Source organism: Pseudonaja textilis, chromosome 15 (genome assembly GCF_049901715.1).
Source record: "Pseudonaja textilis isolate UNSWEBS1 chromosome 15, rPseTex1.2, whole genome shotgun sequence".
Taxonomy (NCBI): domain Eukaryota; kingdom Metazoa; phylum Chordata; class Lepidosauria; order Squamata; family Elapidae; genus Pseudonaja; species Pseudonaja textilis.
Genome location: NC_142004.1, coordinates 7,668,607 through 7,692,458, shown reverse-complemented (window position 1 = coordinate 7,692,458; position 23,852 = coordinate 7,668,607). Strand labels below are relative to the sequence as shown.

At 46.6% G+C, this 23,852-nt stretch overlaps 1 protein-coding gene across 25 annotated transcripts in view; it reads left to right on the top strand.

Moving 5' to 3' along the window:
* FBRSL1 (fibrosin like 1) overlaps window positions 1-23,852 on the top strand; it is a 497,698-nt gene that overhangs the window by 453,824 nt on the left and 20,022 nt on the right. For 12 of the 25 annotated variants that reach the window (XM_087913419.1, XM_087913410.1, XM_087913415.1 and 9 more), the window contains 5 exons: window positions 664-1,060; window positions 2,589-2,845; window positions 7,511-7,710; window positions 13,269-13,319; window positions 17,829-17,924. In XM_087913419.1, coding sequence (XP_087769545.1) covers window positions 664-1,060; window positions 2,589-2,845; window positions 7,511-7,710; window positions 13,269-13,319; window positions 17,829-17,924 — 1,001 coding nt within the window. Of the gene's footprint in view, window positions 1-663; window positions 1,061-2,588; window positions 2,846-6,389; window positions 6,551-7,510; window positions 7,711-13,268; window positions 13,320-17,828; window positions 17,925-23,852 lie in introns of all 25 variants that reach the window. The other 13 variants (XM_087913429.1, XM_087913423.1, XM_087913414.1 and 10 more) reach the window with 3 other exon arrangements.

Genomic DNA, 23,852 nt, shown 5'->3' with positions numbered 1-23,852 from the left:
ATAGCAGAGTTGGAAGGGACCTTGGAGGTCTTCTAGACAACCCCCTGCTCAAGCAGGAGACCCTATACCATTCCAGACAGATGAGCTGTCCAGTCTGTTCTTAAAAGCCCCCAGGGAGGGAGCACCACACAATTTCTGGAGACAAGCTGTTCCACGGATTAACTGTTGTCACTGTCTGGAAATTTCCACTTAGTTCTAGGTTGGTCCTCTCCTTGATTAGTTTCCGTCCATTGTTTCTTGTCTTTCCTTCAGGTACTATGGAAAATAGGCCGACCCCCTCTTCTTTGGCGGTAGCATTGTTTGTCCTAACCTGTGGAAGGCATGATCCATTTTGTAGAAAGGGGACCTTCCTAGTTTGGAGACGATGAGCACTTCCTTGATCGATTTCTTCTGGATGGTTCTTCCTGCAAATAAACCTTCAATGAGCATCCATTCTGGGTTTAGTTTTGCTTTTGAAACAGGAATTGGAAACCGCTGGGCTCCATCTTTTAAGTTGAAAGCGAAGGATGTTGTCGTGGAACCATAACAACAAAAGAAGAATAACCTTGTTTGGATAATGGGATGTTCCCTCCGGCCACAACTTTCCTTCCTTGAGCTGAGGAAAAAAAAACCTTGCGTGTAACTGTTTTGCTTTTATCCCCTTCCCCTGTCTTCTTGTTGTAGGTCCAACGTCGAATGACAAGGCTGAAACAAAAGCTGGAAACCTCCCTAAAGTCTCCGGGTTAGAACGCAGCCAGGAACTGAACACAGACCTGCCATTTGTTCTACCCCTTTCCAGCCCGCCACCTACCGCAACCATCGTGACGTCCAGCTCTTCGGTACCCACGTCAAGCACCCGAGCTAGCCCGCTCTTGAAAAAGGAACCCTTGATCCCAGCACCAGCACCTCCGAGGCTCACCCCTCAGCCACAGCCTCGCCCGCAGTCACAACCTCAGCCTCGTCCGCAGTCGCAACCTCAGTTGTTGCCCGAGCTTCGGACACAGCTGCCGAGTCATATTCCCCCACCCCTCAGTTACCAGGTCCATCACCAAGTGGCCCACAACGGAATCAATAATATCAGGTAGGGACCGCCAAGGTTGATTGGAAGGCGCTCTTCTCTGCAGCCTTTGTGTGTGTGTGTGTGTGTGTGTGTTTGCTTTTGCGTGTTTTCAAGCTAGCACCCAACTCAAGGGTTTGGACCATCGTTGGCAAAGTGCAAGCAACCAGGACAGCTCCGAGATTGGGCCAGATACGTTTCTTTATTGTTGATCCACCAGTTTACAAGAAATTCACCAGGCTGTCTGCCTCCCCTTGGGAAAGGCACATATATAGACCTAAGGATTTGACTTCAAACACTTCCTTCCCCAATTCATCTCTAAGCTGGAATGTCTTTTAACTCCCCTAACCGGGGCCTCCAGCCAGCGGTTCCACCACAATCGTTTCCTGGATTCCTACCCCAAATTCCTCAAAGTTTGTGGGAGCAGGAACATGGCAGTGAAGGTTTTCTGTGGTTTTTACAAACCCTTCTCTATCTCCATGCACCGGGCTTGAAAAACCACATGAGTTTTGACAGCATTAATAGAATAGAATAGAATTCTTTATTGTCCAAGTGTGATTGGACACACAAGGAATTTGTCTTGGTGCAAATGCTCTCAGTGTACATAAAAAGAAAAGGTACATTCGTCAAGAATCATAAGGTACAACACTTAATTATAGTCATAGGGTACAATAAGCAATCAATCATACTAGGAAACGGTCAATATAAATTGTTAGGATACTAGCAACAAGGTTACAGTCATCGTCACAGGTGGGACGGGATGGGTGAAAGGAAGGGAGGATTAATACTTATAGTGTAGTGTAGGCTTAGTAAATAGTTGGACAGTGTTGAGGGAATTATTTGTTTAGCAGAGTGATGGCGTTCGAGGAAAAACTCCCTTTGTGTCTAGTTGTTCTGGTGTGCAGGGCTCTATAGTGTCGTTTTGAGGGTAGGAGTTGAAACCGTTTATGTCCAGGATGTGAGGGGTCTGTAGATATTTTCACAGCCCTCTTTTTGACTCATGCAGGATACGGGTATAAAGAATACAGGGGAGTTTCTCCAGGTCTCCCAGCTCCTGGTGGTTTAAGTGGGGGATATGATAAAGGTAGAAAAAGGAGACCAAAAGTTGTGGAGGGTATTTCTCATTCTGTTCTTGAGGGAAGACCCTCAGAACATCACGGTTAACCAGCGTGGAGGATAAAATATCACGAAGAACGTCAAGTTGGGAACAGCGAGTCCATCTCAGATGCACCGAACGGGAAGGAAGGTTCAAGGAAGAAGAGACTTAAGGTCATCCAACCAATGCTGGACCCAATTCAGTTGTCAGAAGGAGCATTTCTCTGTGAGTTCTGGAACAACAGGGTCCAGAAGTTCTAATTCTGAAAAACCTGAAGTCCAAGAAGAAGGCTAGTCTACCCACTGCAAAAACTTTTGTTTTCTCGGCGATAGAGTGCTGGGATGCTTTCAAGAATGAGGGTGTTGTTTTGTAGACTACCTGGTCCTTCTCTAACCATGTTCTTCTTCTTCCTCTCTCTCTCCCCCACCACCCCATTTCTTCTGTTTCTCTCCACAGCAGAAGCAGCAGCGCCAGCAGCGCCACGAGCATTAGCCTCCCCAAGCACCTTTCTCTCTCCCCACAGATCCCACCCCACCATTCCTCTGGCCCCGTGGTGCCCCTTTCCATCTCCAATCTTGCCGCTTCGCACTTCCCTCTCCGATCGCAGTCCCAACATCAGCATCATCCGGCCATGTTCGCCACCCCTCCCACGCTGCCGCCCCCACCTCCAGCCTTGCCCACCAACAGCCTTGTGATCCCGGGACACCCTGCAGGTAAGTCCCATCTGGCTCTCCGGATGCTAGACTAAGATACGTTGGCCACCCCTTTGAAAGAGGTACGTGATTGAGTACCTTGGTCAAGTATGTCACTAACCTTTGGGCCCAAGAGACCAGGTCCATGTGCGAAGGTCCAATTGAACTACTCTATTGCTAAAAGACCACGTGCAGGAATCTTCTCAACTCACGGTAGGAATCGAGAACGGGAATCTTCTCAGTTTCTGCTAGACATGAGATAGGAGTCAGCGGAATTTAAGGGACGTTGTTCGCTTGTGACTACGTAGGGATTCTTGGCTGATTCCCCCTTTTCACTCTGCCCTCAGGGTCTGCCACTCCTCCTGCAGTAACAAGAATCAAAACCAGCCAGGGAAAATGAGAAAAGAAACTAGGGCTCTTTTGAGTTTTAATCTCAACGTCAGCCTTCTGAGTAATGCTGAAAGCAAAACTGAAAGCAAAACTCCGAGGCAGGTAGATTCCTCAAAGAACAGGTTCATTGGATACATCGTACTGGCGCCACTGGCGAAAGCCAACTCTAAAAGTTCCTGCAGTTTTCACCCAATTAAAAAGAGAGTTATTTTTTTCCCCTTTCCCCAAGCCATCAGCCAATAGAGTCCAATAGAGATCAATCAGCCACATGGTCCAATAGAGATGCTGACAGGTTGCTTGGTTACTCCGCTCCTCCTCTCTCAGCCACCTTTTGGAATGACCTTGGATCCCACAGGAAGAACTTGGCTTTGACGGCAAAAGCCAGCTGTTTTCCCCCTTCCCTGTCCCCTCTTTTGCCTCGAGGCAACTATGACGTCGCAAACATGGCCTCAGCCAGGTTCGCTCCAGGGTTGACACTCAACTTTCTTTGAACAGACATAACCCCGCAGTGGCTCAAAAAAAACCCACCATCATCTCTTTTGAGTTAAATGTTCCACTCTGTCCATCCTTTTTTTTTCCTGCAAGTCTCGGCCTCTGCCCCGGATAAATAGTAGCATGCTACTGGGGCAGAGAAATGCTTAGCCCCGTGGAGTTATAAAATAGGAGTGAATTAAATCTGATATCCTCCAGATGTGTGGAGCTTCCTAGCCAAGATGGGAATTGGGACTTGAGCCATGAAATTCCAGCACATGTGGAGAGAACCGAGAAGTTTTGCATCAGAGATGCCATTTTACATAAAATCCCCCTGTTGTACCTAACATGCAAGTTTCATCCTTAGTAGTAGATGGACCATTTAAAAAAAAAAAAAGTAAACCTTACTGCACGTCCCTTTTTTGACAATTCCTTCCCAGCTGCAAAATTCTTCCAGCAAACACTTGATTTTTATGTGCCATCACTGTGGGAAAACAGGGAGACCCGGCATTCATCGTTATTCATTTATGGAGGCAAAACCAATCCCTCAATAACATTCACAGCTGGGAATTAATCAACGTATGCAAATGGCATTGCTATCGTTTGCAGGACAAGAGCAAATTCACGACTGAGCCTACATATGAAGCAGGGCTAAACTAGGAAATATGGGGGGGGAAATTGTTTTGGTGGACAGCAGTCCTTCCTCTAGAAGGCAAATAAACATAGGCAATAAACATTCACACATGCAATAATTTCTCCATGTTCCAGATTTGGGGGCATGTGCTCCCCCTTATAAGGCTGGACGCCTGTATTCCTGGAGGAAGCAAAACTTTTATCGATTTTTTTGATTCGCAAGATTTGAAATTTTCCCTGCACATTTCAAAGTATGGATTCATTTCAGGGCTCTCTGTGCCCTGTAAGATCCCCTGTATAGTTTTCCATTGCCTTACATTTGTTCCTGCATCAGCTGGGATCTCTGGTGGATTTCTCCAGAGTTAAAGGCCCCCTTTTGATCTGACTCTATAATTCACGCATTCGGATTAAATGGTGAAATCCACACACGCACAAAAGCAACAATCCTAAAACACCAAGAAGAGAGAGAGGGAGAGGGAGAGAGAGATGGTAGAGCGAAGAAAGAAAACTAGATCGCTCGGGGATTAAAATAGCTGCACATGTATGCCAACACCTTCTCCTATTTCCTATGCAAAGCTAGATCTGAAGTGAGAAAGAGGAGCTTGGAAGTGAGAGATTTTATAATCGTTAATAAGCAATGATGCTTTTGGGTTCTCTCATTTCTTCCTTGGAAGGTTTTGCAATTCAACAGATAGGAAATAAGAGAAGAAAGTGGCCATCGCGGTGCTGTAGGCTGAACTTCTGTAGTTCCCATCTCCATTGGACCTTTTCTTATAAGTTTGCCTTCAGTCCCGGAGACTTAAATCAGAAAGATGTCAGACTGAATTTGTCCATCCAGACCTGCTTATCCAGAACCTTATTCAGTGGGGCAACTCCAGAGCGGGGCAGAAATGTTGAGGTAGAGCCATGATGGCGTGTGCCACAGGTGGCACTTAGAGCCATTAGTGTGGATGTGTGAACCCAGCCAAACTTACTTGCATTGCGCATGCGTGCGCCTCTTAGCTGATTTTCGGCCCATTTGAGGCCATTTTTGCCCTCCTGGAGGCTCAAGGACAGCCTTGGAAGGCCGAAAAACGGGCCTTCCAGAAAGTGAACTGCCGAAACTGGCCTTGATGCTGCCCTAATTCCCACACCTCCTCCTCCTTATTTAGCTGCTGGAGGAGCCCGTGGCCAAGAGGCCACAGAACAGGTCCCGAAAATTGGTTCTGACCCAGTTTAAATCATTCGTTCGACTCCAATGCACCATTCAGGTCTCTGGCATTTGTTTATCGGTACAATCCGATGCTTCAAACCCACCTCACTTTAGAGAAACAAAAATCCAAGGCACGAGATCATCTATTGCCCAAAAGGAGGCTTGGGAAAAAACCTCATTGCAACCCAAGTCACATCCCATTAATATTTCAACCGGGTATTTCCAGCAACGTAAGGAAGCTGGATTTCAGGTTCGAGCCGTTTTGAGGAATCGTAATGGCTCTTATCCATCGCTTGGGAGATAACTCTCAGGTCTCCATTTCAACGCGGCTTGCAATGTTGGCTTTGCGTGATCCGGAAGGGGTTTTGAAGGGTGGCTTTGAAAAGACTGACATGCCAGGAGGGAGTGGGGTCGAGTTTGGGTTTGGAGGGAGTGGGGTTGAGTTTGGGTTTGGGTTTGGGAGGTCCCCTTCTAGAAGAAGATAGGAGAAGCCATGACTTAGGTTGTTTTTCCCTGGCCCATGAAGGACACGAAGCATAATCTGGTTGGTGGGCCTTATCCGTCCCACCAACCTGAAACCAAAGTCGCAAGGAACCATGTAGACTTTTAAGGACCAACCTCTTATTCATCGCAATGCATGAAGTTCCTCCAGAGATGATGGTGGGGTTGGAAGAAGAGATGGAGACATCGCTGGGTGGCCCTTCTCTCTCGGCTCCCGAATTTGTTCTCCCGAGAAAGCAAGATCAGTCATGACCCCTCGGGGTCTCTGGGGTTGGTCAGTGGTGGTGGGAAGGGGCTGAATGTTGCTAAAAAACAACAACCCCCCAAAAAAACTGTTTTCTACTGTGGTGGCTCATTGTATTCTCTCTTGTTCTTTAGATACCAGCCTGTTGATATCATTCAACCAACCAATCATGTATTGCCAGCCTCATTCGGGGATTCTGATTGGTACATTGTCACAGGCATCTCTCTTACCTCCACCAATGAGTTCTCACGTAGAAAACCATCACAGCATGACGTGCAGAAATAGGGAATGCCAGGTGAATGTTTTGAATTATTTTACCTCTACGTTTTTTGTGGAACTCACAGGCTGCTGGGCCCTGGTGTCTTTGTCTGTTTGTTTGTTTCCTCCCCCTTCCCCTCCCCTCTCTCTCTTTCTCTCTCCCCCTCTCTTTCCCTCCGTCCCTCCTCTCTTCCTCTTGCTCCCTCCCTCTCTCTCTCTCTCTCTCTCTCCTCTCTCTCCCACTGTCTTTCTCTCTCTCTCTCTCCCTTTCTCTCTCTCCCTCTCTTTCCCTCTCCCCTCTTTCTCCCTCTCCCCCTCTCCCCCACTCTTTCCCTCTCCCTCCCCCCTCTCCCTCCTCCTCTCTTCCTCTTGCTCCCTCTCCTCTCTCTCTTTCCCTCTCTCCCCCCTCTCTCTTTCCCCTTCTCTCTTCTTTTTTCCCTCTCGTCCTCTCCCTCTTCCCCTCTCTTTCCCTCTCCCTCTCTTTCTCTCTCCCCCTCTCTTTCCCTCTGTCCCTCCTCTCTTCCTCTTGCTCCCCCTCTCTCTCCTCTCTCTCCCACTGTCTTTCTCTCTCTCCCTCTCTTTCCCTCTCCCCCTCTTTCTCCCTCTCCCCCTCTCCTTCCCTCTCTCTCTTCTCTTTCTACCTCTCTCCCTCTCCCCTCTATTTCCCTCTCCCTCCCCCTCTCTTCCTCTTGCTCCCTCTCTCACCTCTCTCTCTTTCTCTCTCTCTCTGCCTCTCTCCCTCTTTCCCCCCCTCTCCTTCCCTCTCTCTCTTCTCTTCCTCCCTCTCTCCCTCTCCCCTCTATTTCCCTCTCCCTCCCCTCTCTTCCTCTTGCTCCCTCTCTCTCCTCTCTCTCGTTCTCTCTCTCTCCGCCTCTCTCTTTCCCTCTCTCTCTTCTTTTTCTCCCTCTCGTCCTCTCCCTCTTCCCCTCTCTTCCCCTCTCCCTCCCTCTCTCTCCCCCCCTCTCTTTCTGTCTCTCTTTCCTCCCCACTCTTCTAGATCACGAGCTGCTTAGACAAGAACTGAACAATCGGTTTTTGATTCAGATTGCGGACAGGACTGGCGGCTTGCTCGGTCTGGTGCCGATGCTGAGGGCGGAGTTCCATCAGCACCAACACACTCACCAACACACCCATCAGCACACAATCAATCCTTTCCCGTCCAGCCTGCCCCAGAAGCCGCACTCTGCACCTTCCCTGGTGCGTACCCCTTCCCCAAACGTGTGGATAAGTAAGAAATGCCTCTGGTTGACCCTGGTTGAAGGATGCCCCAAACTGGTCTCTTTCCGCTAGTCCAAAGGATGTGTTGCTTTTAAGACATGGTTGTGGTTGCAGCTTTTTGCCACAAAACAAACATGGGGTAATTTGCTACTGCTGTTTCTTAGTTATTACCTTTATTTTATCTGTTTGCAGGCAGGAGAGAGGGTTGCGGTCTCAGATATTCCACTAAGGCAGACCTGGGCATTTAGATATGTCTAATCTAACACTTGGTGTGACATGATAACAGTATTCCAATATTTGAAAGGTTGTCACAAAGAAGAAAAGGTCAAATTATTCTCCAAAGCCCCCTGAAGGCAGGACAAGAAGCAACGGCTGGAAACAAATCAAAGAGAGAAGCAACCTAGAACTAAGGAGGAATTTCCTAACAGTGAGAACAATTTAATTAGTGGAACGAAGTGGCAGTGCTCCATCACTGGAGGTTTACAAGTAGAGGATGGACAACCGTTTGTCTGACATGCTATAGGGCAGGGGTGTCAAACTCAAGGCCCGGGGGCCGGATCCAGCCCACGGGTGCTTAGATCTGGCCCGTGAGGCCGCCCTGGGAACAGCAAAGGACTGGCCCGCGGTGCCAGCAAAATCAGAGCTCGGGAGAGCTCCTCCCAAGCTCCGTTTTCACTGGCCATAGCTTGCAGGAGGCCATCACAGCTGAAAACGGAGCTTGGGAGCCGCTCGGGCCACCACAGGCGCCCCCGACACGAGTGACGCTGAGCTGGCCACACCCACCCAGCCTCCCAAGGTCAAACACAACCCCGATGCATCCCTCAATGAAATCGACCCCCCGGTATAGAGTCTCCTGCTCCATCAGGGAGTTGTGACTAGAAGACCTCCCAAGGTCCCGTCCAACCCTTTTGTTCTAAGCCCCTGAGAATCAGAAGAGCCAAACAAGGAGAGTCTTGAATGGCGAAAGGCATTTGGCGTGTCGGGGGAAACCCGCCACCCGCCGGCATGTTCTTAAACTCCAGAGCAGCCATCTTCCTTCCTTTCATGGGGCCCCCTCATCCTGCCGTAATCATTCAGCTGCCCGCGAGAATATTCTCCCCTCCGTTGCTATCCCAATCAGCGCCACCCAGTAGCGGTGGGAACATTTGTTTCTGTCCCGAATGTTAATATTTGGCTTGAGGAAGCCAAGACCCCATCAATAAGTGTCTGTACGTTCGACACTGACCAGGCTCTGTGTGGCTGTGTGTTTGTTTACGGCACGGCTGAAAGGCTAATTCAGGTATTCGGGTTATTTGAACGTTTCCTTCCCAAGAAGCCGGCTAGTGGAGTTGCTGCCCACCCACAAGCAACTTCCTGCTTTGCCCCCCCCCCCCACACCGCCCCCCAAATGTCACAGCCCGTTATGGTCCAAATTGGTTGGTTGGAAACACAGCGACTCTTTGACTCAGCGGGGGAGATCGCTTCTCCCGTCCTTTGGCCTTTTTTAAAAAAAAAAAAGAAAAAAACTTCACAGCAACTTCTGTGCCTTTAGAAAAACAGGCTACCGGAATTGGAAGGGGCCTTGGAGGTCTTGTAGCCTAACCCCCTCGTTCAATTAGAAGACCCTATACCGGTGGTGGCTAACCTTTTTGGGCTCCTGGGCCAAAAATTGCGCGTGGGCTGGCACTTGCACGCTCACGTGCCAAGACCCAGAAGGCAATGCGCGTCCCCTGCACGCCCCCTGCACACGTGCACACAATGCCCCCAAGCCACCGCCCCCTTGCCTGCACTGCACCTCACAGCTAATTTTCGGCTGGTTTGAGGCCTTTGAAAAAAGCCTCTGCAGGCTGAATAGGCCCGTTTTGTCACTTCCAGTATTACAGGAAGTGACAAATCAGGCAGGGGTGCGATTCAAATTTTTAACAGCCGGTTCTGTGCGTGTGGCTTAGGTGGTGGGCATGGCTTGGTGGTCATGTGGCTGGCTGGGCATTGCCGACTCAATATCCCTCACATCGAGGCATGCATCTCCTCGCCTGGCCTCTCATGACTGTGGGGATGCTGCAACAGTCATAAGTGGGGGAAATGGTCATAAGTCACTTTTTTCCATGCCATTGTAACTTTGAATGGTCACTCCACACAAGCAAAGTACAAGCAAAGGAGAGGGAAAAAAAATTTCGGAGAACTTCCTGAGACAGGAAGTCTAGTCCTGCCAAGAAAGTAATAAGGGTTAACGGAGAGGCAGTTTCTGTAAGCAACCCCAGAATGTTTCCTTCCTGCCTTCCTTACAGGATTAGGCCAGTAATTTCTTCTAACACCGAGTGCTGAAAGCACGCATATGTGCAAAATGCAACACACGCTGCCCCCCATGCATGCGTGCATGCATCCCTCCTCCTGTGCATGCACGACAGGGGCCTGAAGACCAGCTGGCCAGTGGGGAGTACACATGCATGCGCGTTGGAGCTGAGCTGGGGCGACAGGGCACGTGCCCACAGAGATGATTCTGCATGCCACTTGTGGCACGCAAGCCATACGTCTGCCACCATGGTCCTGTACCATTTCAGACAAATAGCTGTCCGCTCTCTTCTTTGGAGCATCCTCAATTTCAGGAGGCCAGCCCTTCCACTAATTAATTCTTCTCACCGTCAGGAAATTCCTCCTTAAATCTAGCTTGGGTCTTTCCTTAATGATCTTCCACCCATTACTTCTTACCCTGGCTTCAGGTATTTTGGAAAACTCGTCAACCCCCTCTTTTCAGCCCCTCAAGTACTGGAAGACTGCTATCATATCACACTCACATACACACACACACACACACACACACACACACACACATGGTCCTTCTCTTCCTTCGTTCCCTGTAAAACGGGGCAAAATTCACTTTACAACTCTCTCACTTAGCCCCAGAAATTTGGGGCTCCGTTGTCATAAACCGAGGACTCCCGGTAACTAAATAAAATGTGACTGACTCCTTCCCGGCCCCTCAGTCCTGCCTTTAGCAAAGGCCGGGCTCAACATTTCTTCCCAGCCCTGTCGAAACAGGGTTCAGGGTTTTGCAACTCTGCGTATTATTATTATTATTATTATTATACACAAAAACGACAGTATACACAGCAAACGAGATAACCATGCTGGGTTTCGTATCACAAATCACTAGTCGAACCCTTCCTGAGTGTTTAGGACTGCGTGATGTATCGGCGGATTATGCGAGCAGATCCCAGTAAGGTGGCCTTCTGCAGCTGACCAAGGGTGATCTTGTCAGCGCCCATTGCTTTCAAGTGCTTGCCTAGGTCTTTAGGCACAGCAGCACCCAGTGTGCCCAGTACCACTGGAACCACCTGCACTGGTCTATGCCAGAGTCTCTGCAGTTCGATTCTCAAGTCCTGATATCTGATGACTTTTTCAAGTTCTTTCTCGTACTATTATTATTATTATTATTATTATTATTATTATTATTATTATTATTATTATTATTATTATTATTATTATTTTCCCCGGCCTCCCTTCATTTGGGGGAGAGCCAACCCGTGGGAAATGACACTTTATCCTTTTCTTCTCCCGCCTTGTCATCCGTTTGGCGGCACTAATCCGCTTAAACCCAAAGAACAAAGAACAGTTTCATCCACCCTCGGAGCACCTTCAGGTGTTTAAACGCTGCCCGAGGCCCCCCTGTTTTTGTCTTTCTTCCTCCCGAGAGAAGCACAAACAAGCTCGGCATGAGATTTTTAAGAACTTGGTCACCTGATCCCTTTGCGCCACCCACGCCCCACAGATGTGGGGCGAAGAGCATTAAACACACACACACACACACACACAGTTGTGCCCCCTCTTTCCTTGTGACGCCCGATCTCCCGTTTTCCCCGATCTTCCACTCGGCAGGTTTATTAATCCGAACACTGGAACGGGGAGGAGGGACTCGCCAGCTGCATGTGTTTTAGTAATTTCTGGCTATTTACACTGGAGGGTACATGACTCCGATAATCACTGTAATTAACCCAATTGCAAAATCTGCGCTCCAGCACGGTGGAGGATGCACAAGGGAGCATGACAATTTGGCTGGGGGGTGGGGGGGGAGAGGGAGGGCATTTTAGGGAGACCCCTTTCTTCCCGTGGTAAGGACCTCTTCTGCCTGCTTGAGGGTTTAATTGTTCTTGGGGACGTGATCAGAATACTAATAAGGGGAGGAGGGTGTACGGGTCAAACCGAGCATGGAGAGAGGAGATCAAATCGCAGAATAAAACTAAAGAGGGTCGAGGATCCACCACGGCACAAAACCTCTGACTTTTGCTGCCTCCTTTGTTAGGCCATCCCCATTGTGCCATCCCCTGTGGCCACGTGGTCAACAGTCAGGTGCTTGGCCACTGCTTCATGTTTGTGACAGTGGAGGCTTCCCGGGGTCAGGTGTTTTTTTTTTTTTTTTGCGACTTTCCAACAAACAAGCCAGATTCACTGAACAACCCTGTCCCTAACTAAATGACCAGGAGTCACTTAGCAACGGGTGGGGGCAAGGAAAGGCCATCAAATAGGGCAAAAACTCACTTAACAATGGTCTGGCTTAGCTGCGCCCATCAGTCCATCACATGGCCCAACCAAATCTTCATCCCGGTTGGAGACATCCCTCCAGTCACTCTCCTCCAGGTGTAGAGCAACATGTCCTTGACTCTCGGAGAAAGAATGTTGTTGTCTCTAATCTTCTACTCGGTGGGATTCAACCAGTTCGCACCAGTTCAGGACAACCGGTTGTTAATTTTCAGAGCAGTTTGGTGAACTGGTTGTTGGGAGAAATAATTAGGACACAGAACTGATTGTTAAATTATTTGAACCCCCCCACTATGAAATCCCCCCTCCCATATTTCCAGGCACTGAATGTAGCAGCCTCGATGCTTCTAAGTAAAAAAAAATTGGCTTCTAAGGCTGATGACTGTGGCTGTTGACTCACTGCCTGTCAAGACCCTCAACTGCCTGTCTCAAAGACCCCCAGCAAGCACACACACACACACACAGACTGATTTTCTAGATCAGGAAGGAAGTCGTGTACTTTGCTAAAATGTTTAAAATGCAAAGTGAAAACCAACTCATTTAGTGACGGTCCATCGTCACAACGGCCCTGAAAAAAAGTGACCTAGGGCCGTTCTTCACGCTTACAGGCTCCCCATGGTCACGGGATCAAGATTGGCAACTGTTTCATATTTATGACGGTTGCAATGTCCCCAAAGTCACCTGATCCGCTTTTGCGTCCTTCTGACAAGCAGAGTCCATGGGGACTCACTTAACGACCGGGTTCCTAACTTAACCGAATGGCAGCAGTTCACTTAAGGACCGTATAACAGGGCAAAACTCACTTAACAAACGTTTCACTTAGCAACATACATTTCGAGCTCCATTGTGGTCGTAACTGGAGAACATCCTGTAATAGCAACCCACCGCCACCGTGTCTACGAACTACCCCCCAAACCATCCTCCTCCATACTGTAGGTTTGGGTGATACTTCAGTTGCCTTCCAAGGCTTGTACCAAACCAACCAATTTTTCTTCGACTTTCTGTTTTTTTTTTCTCTCCAGTTCGACAAGTACGCACCTAAACTTGAGAATCCTTACTTTCGACATTCCAACGTAAGTGCCTTTTATTCTTAATATCCTTAAAACGTGTTAGAGTTTGTTCTGTGCTTGATGTTTTCCTTACCTGTTTTCAATGCAGCTTCACCTGCGTGGGTTTTATTTAGGATTAAGAAAAGAACAATTTTTAAAAACGGCTATTTTCATTCTTGGAGAGTTTTTACAATTGTCTGTGTCAATAGTTTTTTTATTAGTTTATAATATAGCATACACAGAAAAGAAGCATACAAAGAAAAGAAGAGAGTAAATCGTAGGGAAAATTGTTGTGGTTAGCCGGCAGCAGGTGTGGACGGCTGAGGAGAGCGAGGACTCAGATGAGGGGCCAGGACCATCAGGGAGTGGACTGCTGCCTTCAGAGGTTGTGGGGGCTGGCAGCAGCAATGAGGAGGTTCCCGAGGAGCCTGTGCCAAGTCTGCGCGAGCACAGGATTGCTCGCTTGGAAAAAGCAACTGCAACAGTACAGGCGACCCAGGAGTAAGGCTGTAAGATAATGGCCCCTCCTTCAAGAAAATAAAAGCCAGCTGTGAAACTAACCTTCTTTGCAGAAGGCAAAGACGTTTTGAAACTCCAGCCTCGTGGATATTCTAGTTTCCTGAGTTTGTATTTGAAGATTCTTATTTTGCAAATTATTTCTTGTTTGTTATCTTTTGGCAAGTCTGGCACAGTTTGGCAAGGCTTGTGCTTATCACAGCTAATTATTTTGTAAAAGCATTACAAGGTTTCTGTTCTATTTGGATTGTGTTTGATTTGCCGGAAAAGGGTATAGGTCAGAACAAAAATAGGGAAGGGGAAAGGAAAAGTGAGGGAAAGAAAAAGGGGAAATGAAAACAAAGGCATTGATTTCCAACTCCCTTTGGTGCAGTAGAATAAGGCATTAACATCCAACCTCAACTTTTTACTTTCACACAATAATATAAGCTAGCCATTTCTATGACAACAAATCTATCAGATCGGTAAAACCCAAAATCAAAGTTCCTTTTTTTTTTTTGTTCACCTCAAGCCCAAAGTCCTGAAGCATTTTTCAGGGAGAAATATAAGTATCTGTATTTTTTTTTCCCCCTTGATCAAAACAGCCATTGTCAAACTTCTTTCCTTCTCTTGGACTTCTCCGTTCATTCTGCCTTTCCTCTGATCAGAGAGGTTCCGTTTCATATCTAATCTGGGATGTGTTTCATTTTTTTTCCCCTGGAGATGTTTTGTTCATCCAGATCCTCAATCACTCTCTCTTTCTAGCACTCCAAACTTCAAATTGGGATTTGTCCAGAAATCTCCCCACCCCCCCCCAAAAAAATAGCAAATCAGGAAAGGTTAATATCCTGTGACATGGCATCTGATTTTCCGTACAGAGTCCGGAAGGCAAGCTTATGACCATATCAATTGAATGGCTATCAAATTGTTATTCAGGGCCCTATATATTTGGGATTAAGTGACTTGCAAGCCAAAGGCAGGTTTATATAAAGCAGAAAGATAGTTGACCAAGGTGAGAACAATGTGTTAGAAAAATGAAGCGGAGCGGGGGAGGGGAATGGTACAAAATTTGCAGGACGCTTACCAAATTTGAGCCTCTATAGTAGAGTTTATTCATAAATAAAAGTGGACAAATGTCATTTTTTTCATAAGTGATCTCCAGATTTTTCTTCCGTTCTGCATTTTTTTTAAAGCAGCATTCCCTCTTGTGAGTTACTGAAAAGTTTTATGAAGCTTTTTAGTTCTAACTGAAAGGCACAATGGTGCATTTCCCAAAATTCAGAAGTTTTTTTGGGATGAGAAGTCAAATGTTTCGGGAAGAAAGCACTTAAGAAAGTCCAGTTCCTTTTGGAAAAAAAATATATATTTGGGACAAATCTCAGTGTTATATCCCAGTTTATGGGAGCTGCTGATTTCCAAAACCTACTTCTGAGGAACCGGTTAGACTTCGAAAGCTTGAAAACCGATCATGCACAATTCATGCCGAAATTCCCCCTTGGCCTTGCCGTGACACACAGAAAGACAAGACAGCCCATAAAAGGAACAAGGGAGACCAACATAAATCTACATTTATGTCTACTTTCTGTTAAAATGAAATCGACTTAATGCAATTACACTCTTGAGTTGCGCATTTAATCATTGTTCCCTTCCACGACTTGGGGGAAAAAGATAATAATCAGAATTTGATAACCAGTCTCAGATTACTGGTTCTTTGTGGTGAGCCCCTCTGCCCTAAGGATTTTAGACATGTTTTTGAAGAATTATCTATATTTTAAGGTTAATTAACTTGGTGAGTACAAGAGGGCCTTTCCATCTATCATTGCAAGCCTTCAGAAGGGCATTTTATCCCAAATTTTCATTTTTTTATTTTTGGTGAGAAGTATATTTTCCTTCTGGTAATTGGTCTAATCTTCAATGATTATTATTTTTGTTGTTGTTGATAATAATAATAATAATAATAATAATAATAATAATAATAGTAATAATCTCAAGGACATTGGTTGGCCAAACAGGGCTGATTATTACAGCTCTGACATTATTTTTATTTATGTTACTTTACTTGGGATGGGCTTTGGTAGATGGACAAACCTTGGATGTTTCTGGAATTGGCTACAGATCATCCTTGTGTTGTGGCCTACCAGCGGCTAGCAGAGCTGGTAGCAGAGTCAGACAGTGAAGAGATTGTGGTGGAACCCGAGCCGGTCCTGGAGGCTGAGGACGGCTCGGATGAAGGCTCTGCGTCAGAGGCAGAGATGGGGCCAGGGCAGGCTGGCAGTCATCAGCTGCCTTCGGAATTGGACGGCAGTGAGGCAAGGGAGTAGCTGGAGCCGGTTCCCAGCCTACACATGCGCAGAGCTGCCAAAAGAAAAGAACAAATATGAACAAAGGGTCGATGTGGGAGTAAGGCCACAGGTAGACAGTGAATGACCCCTCCCGTAGGGATTAAAAGAGGAGAAAAAAGGGAGGGGGCTTTTGCAGGAAATAATTTGTTTGTTGCAGCAGTGTGAAGATCTGTGCTGAGCCCTTCCTTGTCAGCACTGCGTTTGGAAATATTTCCTTGGCAGCTCTCCAGGCTAGATGAGGTCTGTGCTCCTCATTAGACCCTTGAAAGACTGTTTGCCGGGCCTTTGGCTGAAGGTGAATGCAAGAAATTCACCTCCGTTTAATAAAAAGGGATTTTGCCGGGACAAAGTGTCGGGTTTAGTGCTTTTGGGGGAAGCCGAGGTCAGAACACCTTGGATGAGAGACTATCTCTGCAGGGAAGCCCATGGCTGTCGAGTAACCTTGGAGGGTGAAGAGAAAAAAGACATTGCAAAGAAGGCAGCATCGAAACACATCAGTGTCACTGCCAATAAAACTGCACAATTGTCATCTCCAACGGCTTATCTCAAGGATATTCCTTTTTTTTTTTTTACAACCGTATGAGAGAAGCTGACTTAACAGAATTGCAGAATGCCAAAGTTGGAAGGGAACCTCGGAGGCCTTCTAGTCCAACCCCCTGCAGAAGCGGGAGACCTTAGACCATTCTAGCTTGCAGAGAAAGATGGCCAGGCGTTCTCAAAAACAGACATCTTTTAACCTCGTGGCCATCAGGAAAGGGAAGTATAGACAGAACCTCCTGCCTTCCTTGTTTTCGGTCAGTCGGTTTCTCGGCTGGCTGCACCAACATGCAGCGCTGAAGGAAACCAAGATGTGGTTTAGGTAAAATTTTGGTCTTCTTGGCTGGCCCCTCTGAATCGGGAGGGTGGATGAAGATTAGGAGGAGGCGTGATCTGCAGGAGGCTTGTGAAGGCCAACCCCGAGGGAAAAGTGGCCGAGTGAAGTCATCTTGGCTTATGTCAAAAGAGCATCGCTGGCGCAGAACTGCTGCTTCAGTAGAAATTGGGAAGAAGGGACAGAGGGGGAGAGGGAATGAAGGAAGGAGGGAATGAAAGAAGGAGGGAGTGAAAAGGGAGGAAGGGGGGGAGGTAGGGGGAGAAGGAGGGAAGGGCGAAGGAAGGGAGAGGGAGGGAGAAAAAAGGAAGAAAGGGAGAGGGAAGGAAGGAGGGAGGAGGAAAAGGGAGGAAGGAGGGAGAGAAAAGGGAGGAGGGAGAGGAAGGGAGGAGATTGCCTAACTCTATTCCTTCAGAGCTGGCTCCCTGATCTTAAATCTGGCTATATTATGTTATCCTGACCTCGTTACTTTGTAAGTAACTCAAGGCAACAAATATATATAATTCTCCTTCCTCCTCCTCCTCCTCCTCCTCTTTTTCCCGAAACATCAATCCCGTGAGCTCCGTTGGGCTGAGAGAGAGAGAGAGAGAGAGGTTCTGGTCCACATTTAAAAGAAGAGCATCTTGTTGTAGACATTGTTTTATTTTTATTTGGACTCTTAAGGAGGTTACGAGAAAAAAAAGGTGCCTTCGGAATCTTGCTGTTTTGGTGCCGGCTTCGTTACCACTTCCGGAAAAAATGAAAAGTTTCACCATCACCTGTGTAGCCTTGTTTTACGATCTAATGCACCTTCTCTCTCTCTTTTTTTTTTTCCCCTCTCCTCAGTTCTTTCCAAGTTACCCCCCCAATGTGCCAGGGATTCCTTCCATGCTCCCCCACCCAGGCCCTTTCGGGTCCCTCCAAGGAGCTTTTCAACCCAAGGTAAATATGGACTGGGTTTCTTCTATCAAGCTGCTTTTATTTTATTTTATTTTATTTTATTTGGTTCTTTCTCCAAACAAATCGGGGCAGAGACTCAACTGGCGCGTTCAGAAATGGTTATTTTTTTTAAAAAAGGCTCACCTGCCTTTTCCTGAATCCAGCATTCTTTTTCAGAAGGGGCCTCTCTTAAGTCTGTGGTTGCCCTGGGCTGCTCGCAAGTTGTTTTTGTTCATAACACGGAGACACAAGGAGTTTGTTTTATCCACTTTCAAAAAGAAAAAGAAAAAAAGCTGGAATGACCTGGTTTACACATGTTGCCAAACCGAAAGAGGGGATTTCCTCTTTGTATTAAAACCAAACTGATCTATTAGAAGGCGAAGATAGGTGGATAGGTGGATGGATGGATAGATGGATGGATGGAAAGACGTTTTATTACTTTTTTTCCCGTAAGGGAGAAGGAGAAGTAGATATATATATATATATATATGTGGATCTTTGGTTGTTCGGGTTTCCTCCCGCGTAAGATTCGAAGTATCTAGGCAACGTTTCGATGAAGTCTCATTCATCATCTTCAGGCTTCTGTCTCCGGCTCTGTGCTTCTCAGAGTAATGTGAGATTGCAGCTGCTTCCTCCTTTTAACTGCGAAACGTCATCGAAACGTTGCCTAGATACTTTGAATCTTACGCGGGAGAAAACCCGAACAACCAAAGATCCACATATAAATACCCGCGAGAACCTCAGAAAACAAATATATATATATATATATATATATATATATATATATATATATGTATGTATGTATGTATGTATGTATGTATGTATGTGTATATATAGCGTTAGCGTTATTCGGACTTCCTTTCAGAATGGAGAAGAAAAAGAGGAAGAGGAGAAAAGGAGGAAGGAGGGAAGGAAGGACAGAGAAATGAGGAAAGGAGATGCGGGGAGGGAGGAAGAAAGGAATGAAAGAAAGGGAAGGGAAGGAAAAGAGAGTGGAGGGGGAGGGAGGAGGAAGCAGGGAGTAGATTCTGAACGCATGTGGCCAGAGTCTTTAATGAGCCTGGGGCTTCTGCGGGGCAAGAGGCCTCCGGCAGCTCTCAAGTCAGCCATCAAATTGATGGCTGCAGTGAAACCAACCAAAAACACAAGGCCATCTGTGAAACTGATCAGTTAACAGCAGCCTCTTTCCCATTAACCCTTCTCTCTCTCTCTCCCTCTCCCCCTCTTTGTTTCTCTCTCTCCTTCCTTCCTTTCTCTCTCTATGTCTCTCTCAATCTCTCTGTCTCTCAGTTTCTCTCTCTTTGTCTCTCTCTCTCAATATGTCTCTCTCTCTCTCTCTTTCTATGTGTCTCTGTCTCTCAGGTTCTCTCTCTTTGTCTCTCTCTCTCTTTCTGTGTGTCTCTGTCTCTCTCTCAACCTGTCTCTCTCTCTGTGTATGTGTGTCTGTCTGTCTCTCTCTCTCTCTCTCTTTCTCTCAACCTCTCTCTCTTTCTGTGTGCCTCTGTCTCTCTCTCAACCTGTCTCTCTCTCTCTTTCTGTGTGTCTCTGTCTCTCTTTCTCTCAACCTCTCTCTCTCTCTTTCTGTGTGTCTCTGTCTCTCAACCTCTCTGTCTCTCTCTCTCTCTTTCTGTGTGCCTCTGTCTCTCTCTCAACCTGTCTCTCTCTTTCTGTGTGTCTCTGTCTCTCTCAACCTCTCTGTCTCTCTCTCTCTTTCTGTGTGCCTCTGTCTCTCTCTCAACCTCTCTCTCTCTCTCTTTCTGTGTGTCTCTCTTTCTCTCAACCTCTCTCTCTCTTTCTGTGTGTCTCTGTCTCTCAACCTCTGTCTATCTCTCTCTCTCTTTCTGTGTGCCTCTGTCTCTCTGTCTCTCGCGCTTCCTCCCTCCCTCCCTCCCTCTCTCTCTTTAATAATTTTAAAACTTTTTAAAGGAACTTTTTCCTTTCCAAAGGAAAAAGAACTAATACAAACAAATGTAAGAAAGAAAAAAAAGAAAAAAAAACCATTGCTTAAAAGCACAAGAAAGAAAATGTAACCGCAGAAGAGATGGAAAAAACGTTAGGCTCCAAATGGATGGATGGAGATAGATGGATGGATGGATAGATAGATAGATGGATAGGTGGATGGATGGATGGATAGATGGATGGATGGATGGAAAGATAGATGGATGGATGGATAGATGGATGGATGGAAAGATAGATGGATGGATGGATAGATGGATAGAAGGATAGATAGAAGGATAGATGGATGGATAGAAGGATAGATAGAGATAGATGATAGATAGATAGATAGATAGATAGATAGATAGATAGATAGATAGATAGATAGATAGATGATAGATAGATAGAAAGAAATAGATGGATGGATTAATTGATTGGTTGATTTTCTATTGTACTTTAAAAAGTGCATGAATGAAAGTAGATGAAAAAACATAAAGAGAAGGAAAAAAGAGATGAAAGAAGAAAGGACTGAAGGTCCACTTTTGATGCATTCCAATGGCTGCCAAAAGAAACTCTCACTCAACGGAAATCTTCTAGAAGCCGTGTAGGATTGCAACCGGCCGTTAAAACCAAGGCAAGGGGTGGCTGGTTTCACACACGTGGCTATGTAACGTTCTGCATACCATGGTTTATGGTGGAGACACACCACAGTAAATAAATCAGGGCTTAACAAACAGACGGTGGCTTGGCCCCCAAACAACCCAGTTGATCAGGATTGATTTTATTTTTTTTATGCCAGCACGTTTCAGCTTTGGTCCTTAGTGACTGCGCAGACAGGCGTTTTCTGGGATGGAAACAACCTATTACTAAGCCAAATGTGTGAACTCAATCAACGAATGCTTCCTTTTCCACCCCACCTCTGTTCAAGCATGTGTGGAAGATACATCGCCTCACACAGCTCTCCTCACTGCTCATGAATCTTTTGCCTTGAGAGTTCCCATCCTCTTCTCTCTTTTTTTTGCTATATTTTTTTTTTTTGGCTGTATTTGGCTGCACCTAAATTATCTTTAACTCTCGGTGCAAGAGAAGGGACTGAGAGAGACACAGATAAAGAGACAGAGAGAGAGCACAAAAGAGAGAGAGGGAGAGAAAGAGGGAGGGAGAGAAAGAGCAAAAGAGAGAGGTTGACTAAGAGAGAGAGAAAAGGAGAGGGAGACAGAGACAGACATGCAGAGAGAAAGGGGGGACAGAAAGAAAGAGACAGGCAGACAGAGAGAAAGAAAGAATGAAAGAGGGAGGCGGAGAAAGAGAATGAAAGAGAGAAAGACAGAAAGAAAGAGAGACAGACAGAGATGAAGAAAGAGACAGAGAAAGAGAATGAAAGAGGCAGCGAGAGAGAACAAAAGAGAGAGACAGAAAGAGAGGGGAGGGAGAGAGACAGACAGACAGAGGGACAGAAAGAAAGAGACAGACAGAGACAAAAAGAGAGAGAGAGAAAGAATGAAAGAGGCAGAGAAAAAGAGAGAACGCAAGAGAGAAAGACAGAAAGAGAGACATACAGACAGAGACAGAGAAAAAGAATAAAAGAGGCAGAGAGAGAGAGAGAGACGAGAGAGAACAAAAGAGAGACAGAGAGAGTCAGAAAGAAAGGGGGAAGGGGAGAGAGAGAGGGACTGAAAGAGAGACAACCAGACAGAATGAAAGAGAGAGGCAGAGACAGAATGAAAGAAAGAGAGATAGAAAGAGAGAGAGAGAGAGAGAAAGAATGAAAGAGGCAGAGAGAGACAGAGAAGCAGAGAGAGACAGAGACAGAGAACGAGAGAGAGAGAGAGAAAAGCAGAGAGACAGAGAGAGAGAGACAGAGAGAGAGAGAGAGAGAGAGAGAAGCAGAGAGAGACAGAGAGAGAGATCGTGATTAATCCCCTTGGAAGAGAGACAGAATGCAAATCTTCCAAGCAGAACCAAACTCTGCACAAATCATTCTAACCTTTGTTGTAAGGCTCAAACTTTCCCTCTTCCTCCCGGGCGGCCCATGACTTTAGCTCTACATCATTGTGACAGAAAACGTCCGGGAGGGCTGACTGGGGGGAGGGGGAGGAGGTGAGGGGGGTGTAATGCATCCTCTCTCTCCCCTTGCCCTCCGAAGCCAAGAGTTTGTTTTGGGTTTCCCTGCCTTTGGTGTCCCGTCCCCAAGGCCTCGCCTGTAAATCCTGGCCCGAGTGAGCCCGGCCCCGGAGTTGCGTTTTTCCCAAGGGCCGTTTTCTCATGAGCTGAGAAGTCGGGAAAGGTCAAAAGTATTCAATTTGCTTTGCAGAAGGAAGCTTTCCCATCTGTCTCGGAATGGAGGGCCGGAGGGGAACAGAAGACTTTGGGGGGGGCTCTGTTATCATTCACACTATTAATGTAACATGACCTTAAAATACATTGCAGCTGTTCGTTTGGCCTCTCCTGCCCATCAGTTTGGGAAAGGATCTGGTGGTGGGGCTTTCTCCGCTCAGGCGATGGAGGCCGGAGGTCCACCGCATCCTTTCCTTTCTCCCCCAGCCCTGCTATTTTTTTTTTTAAAAAAAAAACCACTCCTTGATCCCTTGAGGTTTGACCCCTGTGATCAGGCCACTCCGAAAGACCTTCTTCCCCTTTGCAAACTTGACAGGGATTTGTTTGGCTTGGCTTGCAGGGGAACCGGACGGCTCTCCATCTTGGGAAGGTGGGCAGCAGGTGCCAGGGCTGCGGCAAGGAAGAGTTAGTGATTGGCTCGGGGTTCTTGCTCCGTTCAGAAAAGAAAGAGAAAAAAGCTGGCACGGGGGCTGCCGGTTCCAGAGACACCCCCCACCCCAAAAAACCCCTCGTCACAGGCAACAGCACATAGGATGAGAAAGATGGTTGAGGTAGCCTTGAGGGATGATCGCAGGATCTGCAAAGAGAGGAAACTGCTTAATCCAGGTTGGGGGGGAAGGAAGGAAGGAAGGAAGGAAGGAAGGAAGGAAGGAAGGAAGGAAGGAAGGAAGGAAGGACAGTGGAAGAAAAGAAGAACAGTGGAAGGAGGACAATGGGAGGGAGGGAAGGAAGGAAGGAGAATGGAAGAAAGGAAGGACAATGGAAGGAGGGAGGGAGGGAAGGAAGGAACGACAATAGAAGGAGGGAGATAGGGAGGACAATGGGAAGGAGGGAAGGAAGAACAATGGGAAGGGAGGACAATAGGAAGGAAAGGTAGGCAGGCAGGTAGGTAAAATAACCACACCTGGATTCTGTTTGTCTAAGAAAAGAAAGACAAAGGAAAATTCAGACAAACTTTCACGCTTCTGTTATTATAACCAGTAACATTAATTGTGGCCTGAACTTCAGCTCCCAGAATCCCCCAGCCAGCAAAGAATGCTGGGAGTTGTCCACACACCTCTTAAGAGTTGCTATGGTTGTCCTTCCTGATATGGCTCAACTTCCTAATGTTATTTATTTATTCAACATTTCAATGTTTAAAAACAGTTTCCACTCTTTACAACGATTCTGTAACAGTGTTCACACTGATTGACAAAGTCTATAACTATATCGATTACTTCCCCATTCTATTTACTTATACTCTTATTTCCCAATTTAACTTATAACACTATTAACGTGTGTGTGTGTGTGTGTGTGTGTGTATAAAACATTAAATAACAACTTCCATGGGTGACCCATTCATGGGATGCAGCCTTGTGAGTCATCTTAGCTACAGCATTTGGACCATTTCTGAGCCACTCCCGAGAGCGGAAGAAGACTGATGTACTCTGCTTTTATTTTTAATTAAAATTAAAACAAGGAAGCAGAGGAGATCCATTTAACTTTTTGTGGAAGGAATTAACGTCTCTGGAGCTGGCTGCATTTAGCTGACCTGGCTTGATTCCTAAAGAGCTCAGCAAATCAAACCTGATTAGCCTTCAGTTGGCATCTTCCGCTTAGGCACAAAGGCTGCAGGCGAGGCTGAGATGTTGAAAAGGGAGAAAAAGAAATGCCAGATGA